Genomic DNA, 20,745 nt, shown 5'->3' with positions numbered 1-20,745 from the left:
TTCATTTTATTTTTTGAGACAGAGTCTTGCTCTGTCACCCAGACTGGAGTGCAGTGGCACAATCACAGCTTACTGCAGCCCCCAACTCCTGGGCTCAAGTGACCCTCTCGCCTCCACCATCCAAGTAGTTGGGACTACACATGCATGCTGCCATTGCTCTACTAAATTAAAAAAATTTTTTTTTTTTTAGAGATGAGGTCTCACCATGTTGCACAGGCTAGTCTTGAACTCCTGGCCTCAATGAACTCCTCCAACTCAAGGCTCCCACATCAGCCTCCCAAAGTGCTGGAATTAAAGGCATGAGCCACCATGCCCAACCCACACTTTATTTTGTACTTACTAAACTGTACTCACCAGCTTCCTCAACCACAATAAATGATTCAGGTGTCCGTACAGGAAGTGGAGGGGGGATTTCATCATCTATCCTTGGAGCAGTTGCTATGCAAAATGTCAGAAATATTGTAACAATTGTTAATTAGAACAAAGGAAATTCTTATATTCTAATATTAAATATAAATTTACCATAATTTATATTTAAATTCCGTTGAAGCACCATTATCAGTAAAGTTGGCACTTGTTCACTCGAGGAAAAAGCAAAATGAATTATCTTAAGATACAAACCCAGGAGGTTTTTGCTTATTCTTTAACATTTATTGTTTGTTTTAAAAGCTCAAAAGTAGGGCTGGGTGTGGTGATTCAGGCCTGTAATCCCAGCACTTTGGAAGGTCAAGGCGGGCAGATCACAAGGTCAGGAGATGGAGACCATCCTGACTAACACGGTGAAACCCCGTCTCTACTAAAAATACAAAATATTAGCCGGGCGTGGTGGTGGGCGCGATGGCAGGTGCCTGTAGTCCCAGCTCCTTGGGAGGCTGAGGCAGGAGAATCGTGTGAACCTGGGAGGCGGAGCTTGCAATGAGACGAGATCGCACCACTGCGTTCCAGCCTGGGCGACAGCAGGAGACTCCGTCTCAAAAAATAATAATAAATAAATAAAAGCTCAAAAGTATTTTGATTGAGTCATGGTGTATCAGTTAACATAAAATATTACATTAATTTTGGAAGCTTTGAATTATCTTTCGCATAACTCCTTTTGTTTTATATAGACTATATAATAAAGCATTATAAAGTGCTTTGACATGTAAAAGCTTCAGTTATACATCAGGTAAAATCATAAAGATTTTAGTATCTCTTCATTCTACACAAAATCCAAAAATATAGGTATTTTTCCATTTTACAAAACAATAGTATAGGATAGTCTTCTGTATTTCTATGCAAACATTCCAGTTATTAAACATTTTAAATGCTATTATAAGAAACTGCCACCAGATGGCACTTGACACTATTGTTACAATCCGTTGAAAATAAGGGTTTGTTTTTTATTTATTTATTTTTTTTGAGACGGAGTCTCGCTCTGTTTTTTAATGATGCAGATGCTTAGAAAAGTCTAAGGTATTTTAAGTATCTAAGAAAAGAAAATACATTTAAATGGTTAAAAAATGTATAAAATAATCTAATCACAGAAGGAATTTCTTAGATCCAGATATTTTTGCAGCAAAGCTACAAATGATCTTACACAGCTATTTATGAAGAAACTATACAATAAATAATGTTATAGAGCAAAAGTTTTCTCCACCTCCTGTCTATGTAGAATGTGCTTTATAAATTATTTGATGATATACCTAAGGGAGTTAAACTTGTTCTTTACTTTCCCTCATCATCTTCTACATCAAATTATTGTCATCATCTCTAACAGGATGCTCATTTCTATTTTCAAACTAATCAGTAAAACAGAACAATATGCATTATATGCAAAAATACAAAATTATAAAAGAGATAAAACATGAAAGTAAAGGTATACATAAGATAAAATTTTTACACAAAATATAAACATGTATTCTCATCTACTAAATTACTACAAAAGAGCAAGAAATCAGGTTCTCCCCTTCCAACTCCCGCAGGAAGAGAATTCAATTTTTAGCAATATGTTCAACTCATTTTAGCCACATAATTGTGCAACAAAAATTCTGGGTGCTATTGATCGCATTTTTTTCTGCTCTTCTTTTGGAAGCTGCTTCTATATGTTGAGTAAATTCTGAAGCTAGGTGTGGTGACTTGCACCTGTAATCCCAGCACTTTGGGAGGCCAAGGTGGGAGGATTGCTTGAGGCCAGATTTTTGAGACTAGTCTGGGCAACATAGCAAGACACCATTTCTAAAAAAAAAAAAAAATTTGTCGGGCATAGTGGCGTGTCCCTGTGGTCCCAGCTGCTTGGGAAGCTGAGGTGGGAAGATCAGTTGAGCCCAGGACATCAAGGCTGCAATGAGCAATGTTCACACCACTGCACTCCAGCATGAGCAACGTAGTGAGATTCTGTTTCAAAAAATATTTTTAAAAAACAGTATATTGTGGGCCGTTGATATACATTTCTAGGAATGAGGCATGCCTTCTTTAGAAGCACTCCTGCTGGTACAGATCCTGTACCAGATCTTGACTGCCTCCATTGCTGCCTGTTTCATGGAATATTATATGTTTGATGTTGCTATTTTCAACTTATTACAGCATTAAAACACTCATGGGATGTATTTATTTGAGGAGTAGCAGGAAGAAGAAAGAGAAGGAAGTAGGCCAGGCATAGTGGCTCATGCCTGCAATCTCAGCATGTTGGAGGCCAAGGCAGGGGGGTCACGAAGTCAAGAGATTAAGACCATCCTGGCCAACATGGTGAAAACCCATCTCTACTAAAAATACAAAAATTAGCTGGGCATGGTGGTGCACGCCTGTAATCCCAGCTACTCGAGAGGCTGAGGCAGGAGAATTGCTTGAACCCAGGAGGCAGAGGTTGCAGTGAGCCAAGATCGCACCACTGCACTGCAGCCTGGTGACAGAGCGAGACTCCGTCTCAAAAAAAAAGAAAGAGAAGAAGCAGAGAAGAGGGAAGATGAGAAGAAACCAAATATTCTATAGAAACAAAGTGAAACCTAAAATTCTATGCAAACTTTAAAAAATAACTTACCTAGTACAGCAGACTCTTGGTTCAATAGTGGGGAAATATTGGTTGGAGAATTCAGTGATAAAGAATCATGTGAATTGTAATAAGAGGAGAGGGATGTAGAGGATGTTGGCAACAAAGAAGAAGGAAAAACAGTTCCATCTTGCTTCTCAGGTAAATCAAGAGACATCTTAGAACCGGTACCACTTGGAGGCCATGATGAAAAATAAGGATCTTTCACTAAAGGTATGTAAGAACATACATCAAGAGCACTAGAGTCATGGTGCTTTACATTAGGGGCATTACATATTTGGTGTTTAGAGTCATACGGCAGTGAATAATTCAGTTCTGCTGAAGAAACATGCATTACTTTTTGAGACTGCATCTCTACAAAACAAGAATCATGTGGTTGAGATTCCAAATAAGGAAAGTTTTCCTTGCTGTCCACCTCCTTGGTTTCTCTCTGCTGTATCAATTCAAAAGGAGTTGATTTGGTCCGTGTTATTGGCACCTTTGAATCAAAATATCTTCCTGCTGCATTTACAGGTTTAGAATTAGAACATGCCTCAAACAAAAGAGAGCCCAAATCCAAACTTTGATGCTTCTGAAGAGGTTCCCCAACTATTGGAAATGCCTTTGTCTGCCGTTTCATGGTTGTATCAGCATTTTTGTCAAAACCGTAATTTAGCTCCAGAAAGTCAAAAGAAGTGCTTGATTTAGCAGGGTACAAAACTAGCTCTTCCTTTGCACTTATTTCAGAAGTCCTAAAGTCAAAGGAAGAAGATTCTGTGTTTTCCATTTTTGTGCTTTGTTGGTTCATCATTTTTGCTGCTTTTATGGTACTAAAACAAAAAGAAAGCGTAATAATGACACCATACCCCAAATAGGCCTCTTCCTAGCATCACAATGATGTATAAGCATGAGATTCATCTCCCAGACACAATTAGTCAACATTTAGATATATAAAATTGTACTCACCTTTTTGGTAAGTTAGGAGAATAAGAGTCTGCTTGGAGAGTGTGATTTTGCTCAGGAATATAATACTTTGCTTGACTCTTTAAAAGAAATAAGTCAAAGGCTGGTTTTCAGTGAAGCAATGTCAATAAGATATTTTAATATTTAGAAGGCTGAAAAGTAATTTTTCAGGAAATATAAAGATTTAAAATAATTCATGAAAGGGTTAGATTAGCTTCCAAAATATTGAACTCAGCAAGAACTCGTTCATATACTGAGATGGCCAGAATAAAGGATTAATAGTGTCATAGAAACTAGAAAGGATTTGTGTATATCATCTTTTCAAATGTGGGAGTTTTAAAAATGTTCTTTAGTGAGTAACTTTAGTCTCAAAAACACTCTGCCTTTAGAAATTTCAGCATCTCAGCCCTTTATAGGTACTCTGGACCTATTTCATCTTGTTCTACTCTTTTCCTCCTCACTATGCTCTAGATATACTGTGTTTCTTGCCATTACTTTCTCAGGCCAAACTTACTTCCAAGTCAAGGCTTTTACACTTACTATTCCCCCTGATGAATATATATATATATTTTTTTTTTTTTTTTTTTTTTTTTTTGAGGCGGAGTCTCGCTCTGTCGCCCGGACTGGAGTGCAGTGGCCAGATCTCAGCTCACTGCAAGCTCCGCCTCCTGGGTTTCCGCCATTCTCCTGCCTCAGCCTCCCAAGTAGCTGGGACTACAGGCGCCCGCCACCTCGCCCGGCTAGTTTTTGTATTTTTAGTAGAGACGGGGTTTCACCGTATTAGCCAGGATGGTCTCGATCTCCTGACCTCGTGATCCGCCCGTCTCGGCCTCCCAAAGTGCTGGGATTACAGGCTTGAGCCATCGCGCCCGGCCGATGAATATATTTTTGCTCCAAATTTTGCATGACTGTCTCCTTCTAAGTAATTAGATTTCTGCTTAACTGTCATCTCCATAAGGAAACCTTCCCTGACCACCCAACCTAAAATCACACTTCTGCGCCTGTCCAGCCATGCTCAATCTTCTTCTTTTTTAAGAGACAGGGCCTTGCTATGTTGCCCAGTCTGGCCTCAAACTCCTGGGCTCAAGGAGTCCTCCTACCTCAGCCTACCAGGTAGCTGGGACCCTGCAGGTGTGTATCACAGTGCCTGGCTTCAATCATTTTTTTTTTTTTAATTAAGTTAGGGTCTTGTTCTGTTGTCCAGTCTGGAGTGCAGTGGCACAAACATGGCTCACTGCAGTCTCGACCTCCTGGGTTCAAGTGCTCCTCTCACCTCAGCCTCCCAATCCTTATTTTTTATAGCAATTATCATATTATGAAATGTGTTATTGTGGTTCATAGAATCTTAAAATACCATTGATTATAAAATATATCTTCATTTCAGAGATGTTAAAATCCATTTTGAACATCTCAATTGATGCAGAAAAAGCATTTGACAAAATTCATGTTAAAATCCCTTAAAATAGGAATGTAAGGAAATTTTCTCAACATGATAGAGGCCATATATGAAAACCTATAACTAACATATATTCAATGGTGAAAGACTTAAAGCTTTTCCCTTAAGATCAAAAACAAGACAAGAATGCCAACTTTTACCACTTTTATTCAACTTGGTACTAAAGTTCTAGCCAAAGTAATTTTGTTCTTAGGCAAGAAAAAAAAAGCATTCAAATTGGAAAAAAAAAAAAAAAAAAAAAGGCTGCACACGGTGGCTCATGCCTGTAATCCCATCACTTTGGGAGGCTGAGGCGGGTGGATCACTTGAAGTAAGGAGTTCGAAACCAGCCTGGCCAACATGGTGAAAGCCCGTCTCTACTAAAAATATAAAAATTAGCCGGGCGTGGTGGTGCACACCTGTAATCCCAGCTATTTGGAAGGCTGAAACAGGAGACTTGCTTGAGCCCAGGAGGCGGAGGTTGAAGTGAGCCGAGATCACGCCACTGCATTCCAGTCTGGGCGACAGAGTGAGACTCTGTTTCCAAAAAAAAAAGGAAAAAAAAAGTAAAATTATCTCTATTCTCAGATGACATGATTTTATATATGGGATTCCACAAAAAATCTGCTAGAGCTAATAAACAAATTCAACAAAGTTGCAGGATGTAAAATGAACACACAAAATGAGTTGCATTTTTATACATTAGCAATGAACAATCTGAAAAGAACATTAAGGAAACAGTTATATTTATAATGGCACCAAAAAGAATAAAATACTTAGGAATAGATTTAACCAAGGAGGCAAAAGACTTGTATACTGAAAACTACAGAGCTTTGCTGAAAGAAATTAAACAAGATATAAATAAATAGACATTCTCTGTTCAAGGAGTGGAAAACGTATTATTGTTAAGACATTACTACTCAAATTGATCTACAGGTGCAATGCCATTCTTATCAAAAGCCCAATGGCATTTTTACATAATTTGTTTAAAAACCTGAATAAAATTCATGGAATTTCAAGGGACACTGAATAGTCAAAACAATCTTAAAAAAGAAGAGCAAAGTTGAATGACACACTACCTGATTTCAAAAATTGCTACAAAGTGACAGTAATCAAAACAGTGTTGTACTGACATAGTATAGACTAAAGACCAGTGAAATAGAAGAGCTTAGAAAAACACAATTACATATGGTGGGCAATTGATTTTTGACAAAAGTGCCAAGAAAATTCAGTGGAGAAAGGAGAGTGTTTTCAACAAATGATTCTGGGAAAAAATGAATATATACATGCAAAAGAATGAGGTTGAGGCTGGGTGCAGTGGCTCACGCCTGTAATCCCAGCACTTTGGGAGGCCGAGGCGGTGGATCACCTAAGGTCAGGAGTTCGAGACCAGCCTGATGAAAATGGAGGAAACCCCATCTCTACTAAAAATACAAAATTAGCCAGGCGTGGTGGTGCATGCCTGTAATCTCAGCTACTCAGGAGGCTGAGGCAGGAGAATCACTTGAACCCGGAAGGTGGAGGTTGCAGTGAGCCGAGATTGTGCCATTGCACTCCAGCCTGGGCAGCAAGAGTGAAACTCCATCAAAAAAAAAGAGAGAGAATGAAGTTGGACCCTTATGGCACATACAGAAATTAACTCAAAAATGGATCAAATACCTAAACATAAGAGGTAAAATGTAAAACTGTTACAAGAAAATGGGCAAGCTTCATGACATTGGATTTGGCAATTATTTCTCGGATAGGACACCAAAGGCACAAACAACAAAAGAATAATAGGAAAATTGGACTTCATTGAGATTTAAGACTTTTACACACCAAAGGACACAATCAACAGAGCAAAAAGGCAACCCTTTGACTGAATGGAAGGCGATATTTGCAAATCACATATCTGATAAGGGATCAATATCCAGAATATATAGAGAACTCCTGAAACTCAACAACATGTAAACAACTCAATTTTTTTTGGGGGGGGGCGGGGGACAAAGTCTTGCTCTGTCGCCCAGGCTGGAGTGCAGTGGTACGATCTCGGCTCACTGCAACCTCTGCCTCCTGGGTTCCAGCAATTCTCCTGCCTCAGCCTCCCAAGTAACTGGGATTACAGGCACACACCACCATACTCAGCTAATTTTGGTCTTTGTAGGAGAGACGGGGTTTCCCCATATTGGCCAGGCTGGTCTCGAACTCCTGACCCCAAGTGATCTGCCCACTTCGGCCTCCCAAAGTGCTGGGAGTATAGGCGTGAGCCACCGCATACAGCCTCAATTTAAAACATGAGCAAAATCTGGGCACCATGGCTCACGCTTATAGTCCCAACTACTGGGGAGTTTGATGTGGGAGGATTCCTTGAGGCCAGGAGTTTGAGACTAGCCTGGGCAACACAATGAGACCTTGTCTCTAAAAAAAAAGTTAAAAAAAAAATTAGCTTCGTGTGGTAGTGCAAACCCATAGTTTCTGCTACTCAGGAGCTGAGGTGGGAGGATCACTTAAGGCCCAGGAGTTTGAGGCTTCAATGAGCCAGGATGGTGCCACTAGACTCCAGCCTGAATGTCAGAGCAAGACCCTGACTAAAAAAAAAGTAGGGGTGGGTAGGGGAAGGCAAAGGACTTGAAGAGATATTTTTCCGAAGAGAATATACAAATGGCCAATAAGACCACAGAAAGGTGTTTAATCATTAGGAAAGTACAAATCAAAATCACAATGAGATACCACTTCACAACTAATTAGGATGGCTGCCATCAAAAAAACAAAATAGGCCAGGCATGGTGGCTCACGTCTGTAATCCCAGCACTTTGGGAGGCTGAGCCCGGTGGATCACGAGGTCAAGAGATCGAGACCATCCTGGACAACATGGTGAAAACCCATCTGTACTAAAATACAAAAATTAGCTGGGCGTGGTGGCATGTGCCTATAATCCCAGCTACTCAGGAGGCTGAGGCAGGAGAATCGCTTGAACCCAGGAGGCGGAGGTTGCACTGAGCTGAGATTGCGCCACTGCACTCCAGCCTGGCAACAGAGCGAGACTCCGTCTCAAAAAAAAAAAAAAAAAAAAACAGAAAATAAAAAGAGAAACTGGAACCCTTGTGTACTGTTGGTGGGAATGTAAAACGGAACAGCTGCTATGGAAAACAGTATGGCTCTTCTACAAGAAAACTAAACATAGAATTACCACATGTAATTCTACTTCTGGGTTATACCCAAAGTAATTAAAAGCAGGGATACAAATATATATTTGTATACCGGTGGTTATCACAGCATTACAGCAGCCAAAAGGTGGAAGGAACGCAAGTATCCATTGATGGATGAATGGATAAACAAATTGTGTGCGTGTGTGTGTGGGGGGTGTGTGTGTATAAACATATACAATGGAATATTATTCAGCCTTAATGAGTAAGAAAATTCTGACACATGTTATAACATGGAAGAACCTTAAGGACATTAGGCTAAGTGAAATAAGCCAGACACAAAAGGACAAATACTATATGATTCCACCCATATCAGGTACCTAGAGTAGTCCAATTCATAGAGACAGAAAGTAGAATGATGGTTGCCAGGGGCCAGTGGGAGGGGAGAATAGGGCGTTATTGTTTAATGGATACAGTGTCTGTTTAGAATAATGAAAGTTCCAGAAATAGTGATGGTCACTCAACATTGTGAACATACTTAATGCCACTATATTGTACACTTAAAAATGGCTAAAATAGCAGATTAAAATGATATATTGTACCAAAATAAAAATATTAATTGGAAAGTATCTCTTCCTTTTCTATTTCCTGGTATAGACTGTATAAAATTGGTGTTAATTCTTCCTTAACCATTTGATAGAATTCTCTAGTGAAACTATGTGGGCCTGAGATTTCTTTTTTGGGAGTTTTAAAATTACAAATTTAGTTTTTCTAATCACTAAGGGGCTATTCAAATTATCTATGTCATGCTGAATAAATTGTGATGGATTGTGTTTGAGAAAATAATCCATTCTGGGCTGGATGTGGTGACTCACACCTGTAATCCTAGCACTTTGGGGGGCCAAGGCAGGAAAATCCCTTGAGCCCAGGAGTTCAAGACCAGCCTGGGCAACATAGCTCCTATTTCATTCCTGATATTGATAATTTTTATTTTCTCCCTTTTTATCTGTGTCAGTTTTTAAAAAGGTTTCTCAATTTCATTGATCTTGTTAAAGAACCAATTTTTTTTATCTTTTTCTTTTTTTTTTTTTTTGAGGCGGAGTCTCGCTCTGTCGCCCGGACTGGAGTGCAGTGGCCAGATCTCAGCTCACTGCAAGCTCCGCCTCCCGGGGTACGCCATTCTCCTGCCTCAGCCTCCCGAGTAGCTGGGACTACAGGCACCCGCCACCTCGCCCGGCTAGTTTTTGTATTTTTAGTAGAGACGGGGTTTCGCCGTGTTAGCCAGGATGGTCTCGATCTCCTGACCTCGTGATCCGCCCGTCTCGGCCTCCCAAAGTGCTGGGATTACAGGCTTGAGCCACCGCGCCCGGCCTTTTTTTATCTTTTAAAAAAACCAGGCTGAGCACCTTGGCTCACGCCTGTAATCCCAGCACTTTGGGAGGCTGAGGCAAGCAGATCACCTAAGTTCAAGACCACCTGGCCAATATGGCAAAACCCCGTCTCTACAAAAATACAAAACTTAGCTGGGCATGGTGGCACATACCTGTAGTACCAGCTACTTGGGAGGCTAAGGCAGGAGAATCGCTTGAACCTGGGAGGCGGAAGTTGCAGTGAGCCAAGATCATGCCACTGCACTTCAGCCTGGGTGATAGAGTTCAACTCTGTCTCAAAAAAACAAAAACAAACAAAAAACCAGTTCTGATTTTTCTGTATTATTGTTTCCAATTTCATTGATTTCTGCTCTTTATTTCTTTTTCTATATTCTTGGAGTGAGAGCTTAGATTATTGAGACCTATAATGTTTTCTAATGGATGCACTTAGTGACGTAAAGGTCCCTCTCAGTACTGCTATAGCTTCTGTCTCATAAATTGTGATATGTTGTATTTTCATTTTTGTTTAATTCACTGTGTTTCTTTATTTCCTTTGAGACTTTCTCTTTGACCCAATAGATTATTTAGAAAAGTGTGGTTTGATTTCCAAGTATTTGGATACTTTTCCATTACCTTTCTATTACTGATTTTTTCTTTTTTTAATTAATTTTTGAGACAGGGTCTCCCTCTGTCACCCAGGCTGGAGTGCAGTGGCACAATCACAGTTGACTGCAGCCTTGACCTCCCAGACTCAAGCAATCCTCCCACCTCAGCCCCCTGAGTAGCTGGGACTACAGGCATATGCTGTCACACCTGGCTGAGTTTTTAATATTTGTAGAGACAGGGTCCCCCTGTGTTACCCAGGATCATTTTCAACTCCTGGCCTCAAGGAATCCTCCCACCTTGGCCTCTCAAAGTGCTAGGATTACAGGCAAGAGCCACCATGCCCGGTCTCTGTTACTGATTTCTAGTTTGATTCTATTGTGGTCAGAAAATATATTCCGTATAATTTCAATTTTTTTTTTTTTTTTTAGACAGAGTCTCGCTTTGTTGGCCAGGCTGGAGTGAAGTGATCCTGTCTCGGCTCGCTGCAACCTCCGCCTCCCGGATTCAAGCGATTCTCCTTCCTCAGCCTCGTAAGTAACTGGGATTACAGGCACCCATCACCACACCTGGCTAATTTTTGTATATTTAGTAGAGACGGGGTTTGGCCAGGCTGGCCAGGCTGGTCAGGCTGGTCTCAAATTCCTGACCTCATGTGATCCACCCACCTTGGCCTCCCAAAGTGCCAGGATTACAAGTGTGAGCCGCCGCTCCCCGCCTAATTTCAATTTTTAAAAAATTTTCAGATTTGTTTTATGGCTCAGGATATACTCTATCTTGATACATATTTTCCATAAGTACTTTAAAAGAATGTGTATTCTTATTAGGTAGAGTGTTCTGTAAGTGTCAACTAGATTTTGTCAGTTAGTGGTGTTGAGTTCACCTATATCCTTGCTGGTTTTCTGTCTAGTTCTATCAAAATTGTTGAAAGAAGAATATTGAAGTATCTGGCTATGACTGTGAAACATGTTTCTCTCCTTTAAGTTCTATGAGTTTTTCTTCACATATTTTGCAACTTCATTGTTTGGTCTATATACATTTAGGACTATTATGTCTTACTGGCAGATTGACCCTTTTATCATTATCTTTCCCTATCTCTGATAATTGTCTTTACTCTGAAGTCTACTTTATCTGATATTAACAGTCACTCCTGCTTTCCTTTGACTCATGTTTACATGATACATCTTTTTTCCATTCCTTTGTTTTTAGCCCTCTTATATATTTGAAGTGAGTTTCTCATAGACAACATATAGTTGAATTGTTTTTTTAATTCTCTATGCCAATCTGGCAATTCACTCTACCACCAGTAAATATTGGTGTATTTAGGCTTATATGTTTAATGTAATTATTAATATGGTCAAGTTTCATTTTGCTATTTTATTTTTTGTTTTCTTTTTATTCTGTTTCTCATTGCTATTTTCTTTTTCCTGACGTTTTCTCTTTCTTGCATTTTTTAGAATTCCATTTTGATTTACCTATAGTGTGTTTTATTATATTGTGTTGTATAGCCTTTTTTTAGTCATGGCTCTAGATATAGATATAGATATATGGTATCACACTCTACTGGTGTTTCATTTTACCAGGTCAAGTGTGGAAACCTTATCTTCCTTTATGTTTCTTACCATCCTCCTGTTACAAGCATTTAAAATATTTTCTTTAATACATTTAGAACAACATCAGTCAGTGTTATATTTTTGCTTCAACTGTAAAACATAATTTATAAAACTCAGGAGGAGAAGGAAAGTTTATTATATTTACCCATGTTTGCTTATTATGTTCTTTCTTCCTTCTTTCATCATTTCCTTTCTGTTTAGAAAGCTTCCTTTGCCATTTTTTTAGGGTAGGTCTACTGGTAACAGGTTATCTTAGTTTTTCTTCATCTGAGAATGTTTTGATTTCCACTTCATCCCTGAAGGATGTTTTCACTGGACTGACAGTTATTTTCTTTCAGCACTTGGAAAATATTGTGCCACTTCCTTCTGACCTCTATGATTCCTAATGCAAAATATGCTGTCATTCTAATTGTTTTCCTCCTACAGTTAAGGTGTCATCTTTTTCTGGCTGATTTCTAAAACTTTTTTGTCGTTTTTTGTTCTCAGAAATTTAATTATGATGTATCTTCCAGTACTTTTTCAGCCCTGCCCTTTCTCTTTTCTTTCTGGGATTTTGATGACACAATGCTAGATTTTCTTTTTTTTTTCTCGTCCCTTAGTTCCCTGTTTATTTTTTTCAGTCTATTTTATCACTGTTGTTCAGACTGGGCAATTTCTCTTGTTCTACTTTTCAATTCATTAATTCTTTTTTCTGTACCCTCTATTCTGCTGTTGAACCCATCTATTTTGCTTCAGTTACTGTATTTTTAAGTTCTAAAATTTCCATTTGCTTCTCTTTATATCTCGTTTTTTGCTGAGATTCTTTTTTTTTTTTTTTTTTTTTGATGAGACTTTGTATTTTTAAATTTGGTTTAAGCATGTTTTTTCTTTTTTCTTTTTTTATATTTTCATTCTTTTTATTGTTTTTGTTGTTGTTGTTTTAAGCATACTTTTAATTGTTCATTGAAGCATTTTTATCTTAGCTGCTTTAAAATCCTTGTCAGATAATTCTGACATCTGTATCATCTCAGTGTTGTCACCTATTGTCCTTTTTTAAATTCGGTTTGAGATCTTCCTGGTTTTTGGTATAATAAGTGATTTTCAACTGAAATCTGGGTATTTTCACATTATTATGAAACTCTGAATCTTAGTTAAGCCTTCTTTTTTTGCTGGGGCTTTTTTTTTTTTTTTTTAACAGAGTCTTGCTCTGTCACTTAGGCTGGAGTGCAGTGGTGCAATCTCAGATCACTGCAACCTCCATCTCCTGGGTTCAAACAATTCTCATGCCTCAGCCTCCTGAGTAGCTGGGATTACAGGTGCACACCATCACGCCCAGCTAATTTTTGTATTTTTAGTAGAGATAGGGTTTCACCATGTTGGCCAGGCTGGTCTCGAACTCCTGGCCTCAAGTGAGCTGCCCGCCTCAGCCTCCCAAAGTACTGGGATTACAGGCATGCATCACCACACCTGGCCCTTGCTAGGGCTTTTTGATACTCTCTAGTAAGGGAAATGGTAGGGGGTGCTTCCTCATTGCTGCCAGGTGGATCCTACCTCCACCAGGTTCCTCACTTAGCCTCTGTTGACACTCCAGGGGATGCACTGTTGGGAAGGCTCCTCACTTGTTCTCCACTGACACTGTGGTGGGAGTGGCCTCATTACCACCAGGTGACTGTGAAAGTCCTGACTCTCTACTAGGCCTCTTCTGACACCACTTCAATGGGAAAGCATTGTGGAGTCATGTTAATACCAGGTAGAAGCCCAGGTTCCTCACATTGTCTCCACTGACACTGTGATAGTGGTGGCCTCATTACCACTAATGATGGTGAAAGTGTTTAGTTTCCACTGGGCCTCTTCTGATTCTACATATGGTCTCCATTGACACTGCAGGATAGGGAGCCTCATTACAGGCCAGTGGGGATGAAAGTTCCAGCTCTCTACTTGCCCTTCTCTAACACCACCCAAGAAGGCGTATTGGACACCTTATTATAGCCTTGTAAGGGTGGAAGTCTAGGCTCCCCACTCAGCCTTTGTTGGCATGGATGAGATTGGGTCAGCTTTTGCTTCAGTGTTGGCTACAGTAGAATGATTATTGTCTAATAATGTTCTGTCTTGACAGGCTGCCCATTTACTGGGTCTTTGGCTAGAGATAGCAGGCTTTTGTTGGGGCATCTTTTTTCTCTGCACTGTTGGCACTTCTCAGTTGTTGGCATCTTAAGCACCAAGTTTAAATTATATGAGGCAAAGAAAACCGAGGGAGCTCACCACCATTTTGTTCCTCAAGTCTGGAGGACCCTGACTAGTCTGCCTTCTTCTCTCCATCCCTCAGAGTTTTCTAGTGTTTGTTTTATGTATAATATCAAGGATTTCTTTTTTTTTTTTTTTTTTTTTTTTTTGAGACGGAGTCTCACTCTGTCGCCCAGGCTGGAGTGCAGTGGCCGGATCTCAGCTCACTGCAAGCTCCGCCTCCCGGGTTCACGCCATTCTCCTGCCTCAGCCTCCCAAGTAGCTGGGACTACAGGCGCCCACCACCTCGCCCGGCTAGTTTTTTGTATTTTTTTAGTAGAGACGGGGTTTCACCGTGTTAGCCACTAGTTGCACTTAGTGGAAGGAATAGGAAAAGTATCTCTACTAAATCTTTCTAGAAGCAGAAGTCCTCCATGGCTATCTTTAACCAGTTCCCCTTGTGAAGGGTTGAACTGTGTTCCTGTATCCCCATTTACTGGCTAAGGACCCACTCCAAACAACCCAGCTATCCAGAGCCATGGCACTGCTACTGGGCTAAATTTGAGTACTGACATTTCCTAGAACCTAAATAAAATATTAGCACAGTTACTCCAGCAACACATTAAAACAATATTCTTTTTTCAAGTAGACTTTATTCTAAGGGTATAAGGATGGTTGATAATCATATAATTATATGACTGCATTAAAAGGTCGAAGGAGGGAAAATCCATCTAATCACTCCATAATGCAAAAATATGCAATTGATAAGAATTCAACATGTTGGCTGGGCGCAGTGGCTCATGCCTGTAATCCCAGCACTTGGGGAGGCCGAGGTGGGCGGATAATCTGAGGTAAGGATTTCGAGGCCAGCCTGACCAACATGGGGAAACCCCATCTCTACTAAAAATACAAAATAAGCCAAGTGTGGTGGCACATGCCTATAGTCCCAGCTACTAGGGAGGCTGAGACAGGAGAATCACTTGAACCCTGGAGGCGGAGGTTGCAGTGAGCTGAGATCGTGCCATTGCACTCCAGCCCAGGCAACAAGAGCGAAACTCCGTCTCGGAAAAAAAAAAAAAAAAAAAAAAGAATTCAACATGCTTTCTGAAGAAATTCTTCAGAAAATGAAAATCAATGAATTATTCCTTTAAATAATTTAAAAATTCATATGTCCAATCAAAAGTCAAAATTATGCTTAGTGAGACACCAGAAGAATTCCTATCAAAATTAGAATTGTTGCCGGGCGCGGTGGCTCAAGCCTGTAATCCCAGCACTTTGGGAGGCCGAGACGGGCGGATCACGAGGTCAGGAGATCGAGACCATCCTGGCGAACACGGTGAAACCCCGTCTCTACTAAAAATACAAAAACTAGCCGGGCGAGGCGGCGGGCGCCTGTAGTCCCAGCTACTCGGGAGGCTGAGGCAGGAGAATGGCGTAAACCCGGGAGGCGGAGCTTGCAGTGAGCTGAGATCCGGCCACTGCACTCCAGTCCGGGCGACAGAGCGAGACTCCGCCTCAAAAAAAAAAAAAAAAAAAAAAAAGAATTGTTTATTTCACCTCTATTATTTGACATTGTTCTGGGATTACTAGCCAATGAAATGGGCATGAATATAAAATAAGTAACAATTCCTAGCAACTATATTCTTATTCCATGTCCCTTCACCATATCATTTCTCCTTGCAGTTGATATTAACTATAAGATTGCTTAATTAGTTCCCTAGCCCCAACAGTTATTCCGGCTTTCTTCCCACCCACCTGTCTTGCTGAGGTCTCAAGCATGCTTCATCATTCAAATGATGAGAATTATGATCAGGGCCATGTCTGAAACACTTTGTATTCCTAATGCTGAGAAAACAGTAGAGCCTCAGTGAGTATTTTCAGATTAATAATTTAAAATGTGATATTAAAAATTGAAATGTATGGCCGGGCGCAGTGGCTCAAGCCTGTAATCCCAGCACTTTGGGAGGCCGAGACGGGCGGATCACGAGGTCAGGAGATCGAGACCATCCCGGCTAACACAGTGAAACCCCGTCTCTACTAAAAATACAAAAAACTAGCCAGGTGAGGTGGCGGGCGCCTGTAGTCCCAGCTACTCCGGAAGCTGAGGCAGGAGAATGGTGTAAACCCGGGAGGCGGAGCTTGCAGTGAGCTGAGATCCGGCCACTGCACTCCAGCCTGGGCGACAGAGCCAGACTCCGTCTCAAAAAAAAAAAAAAAAAAATTGAAATGTATATGTCACATATCACTTGAACCCAGGAGGCAGAGGTTGCAGTGAGCCAAGATCATGCCACTGCACTCCATCCTGGGCGACAGAATGAGATTCTGTCTCCAGAAAAAAAAAGAAATGTATATGTCACATGAAGGTAAGGCAGCAGTAATTTTGTCTTGTTAAGGTTTGTTCAGAATCTAACACTTTGTGGTTACACAGTATTTAACATCAATTTTTGTGATGAGATCAAAATAGCATATCCTAAAACTCTCAATATATTTTAATTGGCATTTGGCCAAATCATAATAGTTTTTATATCTTAGGCCTCCAGCTGAAAAACCTTTGGATATTCTAAAATATTCTCAAAACTTCAATGATTCAAGAAAGCAATCAACAGAGTGAAGAGACAACCTGTGCAATGGAAGAAAATTCTGCAAACTATACATCTGATAAGTATCCAACAGCATTGGATACTAACATAGCATAAGGACTCAACCCAACAACAAGAAAACAAATAACCTGATTTTAAAATGGACAAAGGACCTGAAAAGATTTCTCAAAAGAAAACATACAGATGGCCAACAGGCATATGAAAATATGTTCAACATCACTAATCATCAGGGAAATGCAAATTGAAACCACGGTGACCTGTCATCTGTCACTTGTTAGGATGGCTATTATCAAAAAGACAAGAGATAACAAAAGTTAGAATATGAAGAAAAGAGAACACTTGTACCCCGTTGATGGGAACATAAATTAGTACAGAAATTATGAAAAACAGGATGGAGATTCCTCAAAAAATTAAAAATAGAACTACTATATGATCCAGCAATTCAACTTCTGGGTATATATCTGAAGGAAATGAAGTCACTGTGTCAGAGAGATATCTGCACTCCCATGTTTATTGCAGCATTACTCACAATAGTCAAGACACAGAATCAACCTTGGTGTCCATCAGTAGATGAATGAATAAAGAAAATGTGGTATACATACACAATGGAGTACCATACAACCTTTAAAAAAGAAGGAAATCCTGTTATTTGTGACAACATGGATGAACATGAAAGACATGCTAACTGAAATAAGCCAGGCACAGAAAGACAAATACCACATTATCTCACTTATATGTGGAATCTTTTTTTTTTTTTAAGTGAAGCTCATAGAAGCAGAGTATAGAATAATGGTTACCAGGAGGCTGGGTGGAAGGTGGGAGGAGAGATGGGATTGGGGAGATGTCAGTCAAAGTATACAAAATGTCAGTTAGACAGTAGGAATAAGTTCAAGCTGTACAATGTTGTACAACATGATGACTATAGTTAATAACAATGTATTGTATACTTCAAAATAGCTGAAAGTAAATTTTAAACATGGGAGCAGAATATATGCTTGCCCTTTTACTCCTATTGTTTCTAAATTTAGCTGAAAACTGTAAGCAGTAGGTTAATCAGAGATTAATTTTTTTAATAATTTTTTTTGAGACAGGGTCTCACTCTGTTGCCCAGGCAGGAGTGCAGTTGTGGGATCATGGCTCACTGCAGTCTTGTCCTCCTGGGCTTATACAATCCTCCCAGCTCAGCCTCCTGAGTAGCTGGGACCACAGGCACATGCCTGTGCCTGGCTACTATCTTTTTTTTTGTTTGAGACAGAGTTTCACTCTTGTTTCCCAGGCTGGAGTGCAATGGTGCAATATCGGCTCACTGCAACCTCCGCCTCCTGGGTTCAAGCGAACCTCCTGCCTCAGCCTCCCGAGTAGCTGGGATTACAGGCACCTGCCACCATGTCCAGCTAATTTTTATATTTTTAGTAGAGACTAGGTTTTGCCACAGTGACCAGGCTGGTCTTGAACGCCTGATCTCAGGTGATCTGCCTGCCTCGGCCTCCCAAAGTGCTGACATTACAGGTGTGAACCACCACACCCGGCCATTTTGAAAAATTTTTTTGTAGAGAAAATTGTTATGTTGCCGAGGCTGGTCTCAAACTCCTAGGCTCGAACCAATCCTCCCACCTTGGCCTTCCAAAGTGCTGGGATTACAGGCATGAACCACCTCGCCTAGCCAAGAGATTATTTTGAAATTTTTATTTCTCTTTAAGACAGGGTCTCACTTTGTTGCCCAGGCTGGAGTGCGGTGGTGACATTTCAGCTCACTGTGACCTCCACCTCCCAGGTTCAAGCAATCCTCCTGCCTCAGCCTCTGGAGTAGCTGGGACTACAGGTATGCCCCACTACTCCTGGATAAATTTTTTTTTTTTTTTTTTGGAGATAGGGGTTCACCATGTTGGCCAGGCTGGTCTTGAACTCCTGACCTCAGGTGATCTGCCTGCCTCAACTTCCCAAAATGCTGGGATTACAGGCGCAAGCCACCGGACCTAGTGAGATTAATTTTTTAAGTTAAGTTACCTCAAATTAATTTGTTCTTTTCCACAGGAAATTTTCAGTGCAGCCCTATGCACATCTGAAGCTCTCAATCTAGTTGTGACAATGGATAAATCCTGCAACAAATCTGACATCCCTTGACCAAAAGCAAGTATGAAAATTTTTTTGACATCATATCTAGTTTAAATTTTACCTCTGTTCCAGAATGTTTATCTCTGATAACATCCATCTGTCTCTTAAATAGTTCTAATACAGCATTGTAGACCAGTTCATATTGTTCCTGAAGAGCATCACAACCCAGAACAAATGAAAACAAAAAGAAAAAAAATGGTGAACTGCAGGACCAGATTTTAGGAATATGAACACAAATCACATCCTAATATAGCAGACCCAAAAGGACAATCAGCATGTTATTAAACTTACTAACAATGTCTTATGCTCGCATAGTTCACTTCAGATTTCAAAGCACTTTTATGCTGCTGAAAAAGAAAATAGCTAAATATTTGATACACCTGTAACTAATGTACAAGAATCTTATGACTTGTTTCTTTTATGTTCTAACCCTACTTTCTTATCTTTCTCTCCATCATTCCTCTAATTCTGTTTCCCTTGCTCATATTTTTAAAAAAAATGTATTTCATTCTAGATGGATTTTTTGTAAGCAACCTTCATCTTTTCTGGAAAAAGAGATAGTAGTTGGTGTATAGATAGGTAACTTCAATGTCTATGCTTTAATTTGGTCCTCTCAATTGCTCTATAAAGTAGATACACTATTATATCTATTTACAAACAGTTTATCCCAGGTCATTCAGAAGGAATTTCTAGGACTTGACTCAGAAACTTAATTTCCACACTCTTAGTTCAGTGCATTTAGATAAAGTTGCTAAAATTTTGTCCTAGTAAAGATACCAAAGAAAAGTAAACCACTAAATAAGGTTTGGAAATTTGTGGTTACAAAAGGATTTCACCATAGAGAAATGAGACCTCTACTATTACAAGGTTTATGAGTTATTACTACTCTGTTTTAGCCTGTACTTGCTCAAGCACTTAATTTTGAGCCTACTTTTTATCTGAGTTTTCCCTGACACTTTACACATTTCTATACAAATAAGGAACAATTTTTTTTCAAAGATAATTTTAGCAAGAAACAATGCAGAGTCTGTATCATCCAACACAGTCATTAGTATGCTCTTTAATTTTTTTTTTTTTTTTTTTTTTGAGACGTGGTCTCACCATGTTGCCCAGGCTGGAGTGCAGTGATGCAATTTCAACTTACTGCAGCCTCGACCTCCCAGGCTCAAGTGATGCTCCCACCTCAGTCTCCCAAATAAGTTGGGACTGCAGGCACCTGCCACTACACCCTGCTAATTTTTGTATTTTTTGTAGAGACAAGGTCTCACTATGTTGCCCAGGCTGGTTTTGAACTCCTGAGCTCAAGCGATCCACCTGCCTCAGCCTCCCAAAGTGTGGGGGTTATAGGCATAAGCCACCACATCTGGCTAATTTTTTTAAGAAAGAAAAATCAGGGCCAGGCACAGTGGCTCACACGTGTAATCCCAGCACTTTGGGAGGCTGAGGCAGGCGGATCACAAAGTCAGGAGTTCAAGACCAGCCTGGCCAGCATGGTGAAACTCCATCTCCACTACAAATACAAAAAATTAGCTGAGCATGGTGGCACGTGCCTGTAGTCACACCTACTCAGGAGGCTGAGGCAGGAGAATTGCTTGAACCTGGCAGGCGGAGGTTGCACTGAGCCGAGATCATGCCATTGCACTCCAGCCTGAGTGACAGAGTGAAAGTCCGTCTCAAAAAAAAAAAAAGAAAAGAAAAGAAAAGAAAAGAAAGAA

The 20,745-nt window shown here is 40.2% G+C and overlaps 1 protein-coding gene and 1 long non-coding RNA gene across 13 annotated transcripts in view; one reads left to right on the top strand and one right to left on the bottom strand.

Annotated features, from left to right (window-relative positions):
* The window catches only part of LOC117075764, a 76,612-nt gene that overhangs the window by 24,012 nt on the left and 31,855 nt on the right, over positions 1–20,745 (top strand). The window contains exon 4 of the long non-coding RNA XR_004434105.1: positions 18,950–19,049. This is a non-coding gene — a long non-coding RNA (uncharacterized LOC117075764). The remainder of the gene's footprint in view (positions 1–18,949; positions 19,050–20,745) is intronic.
* The window catches only part of PTPN22 (protein tyrosine phosphatase non-receptor type 22), a 65,514-nt gene that overhangs the window by 22,762 nt on the left and 22,007 nt on the right, over positions 1–20,745 (bottom strand). For 10 of the 12 annotated variants that reach the window (XM_033198435.1, XM_033198425.1, XM_033198430.1 and 7 more), the window contains 4 exons: positions 19,092–19,178; positions 3,971–4,047; positions 3,017–3,834; positions 355–438 (listed from right to left, as the gene is read on the bottom strand). In XM_033198435.1, the coding sequence (XP_033054326.1) occupies positions 355–438; positions 3,017–3,834; positions 3,971–4,047; positions 19,092–19,178 (1,066 nt within the window). The remainder of the gene's footprint in view (positions 1–354; positions 439–3,016; positions 3,835–3,970; positions 4,048–19,091; positions 19,179–20,745) is intronic. The other 2 variants (XM_033198432.1, XM_033198437.1) reach the window with 1 other exon arrangement.

The sequence above is a fragment of the Trachypithecus francoisi genome, unplaced genomic scaffold (assembly GCF_009764315.1).
Source record: "Trachypithecus francoisi isolate TF-2019V2 unplaced genomic scaffold, Tfra_2.0 Lachesis_group5, whole genome shotgun sequence".
In the NCBI taxonomy this organism is placed as follows: domain Eukaryota; kingdom Metazoa; phylum Chordata; class Mammalia; order Primates; family Cercopithecidae; genus Trachypithecus; species Trachypithecus francoisi.
Note: the sequence above shows the minus strand (reverse complement) of the source record. Positions and strands in the feature narration are given on the sequence as shown.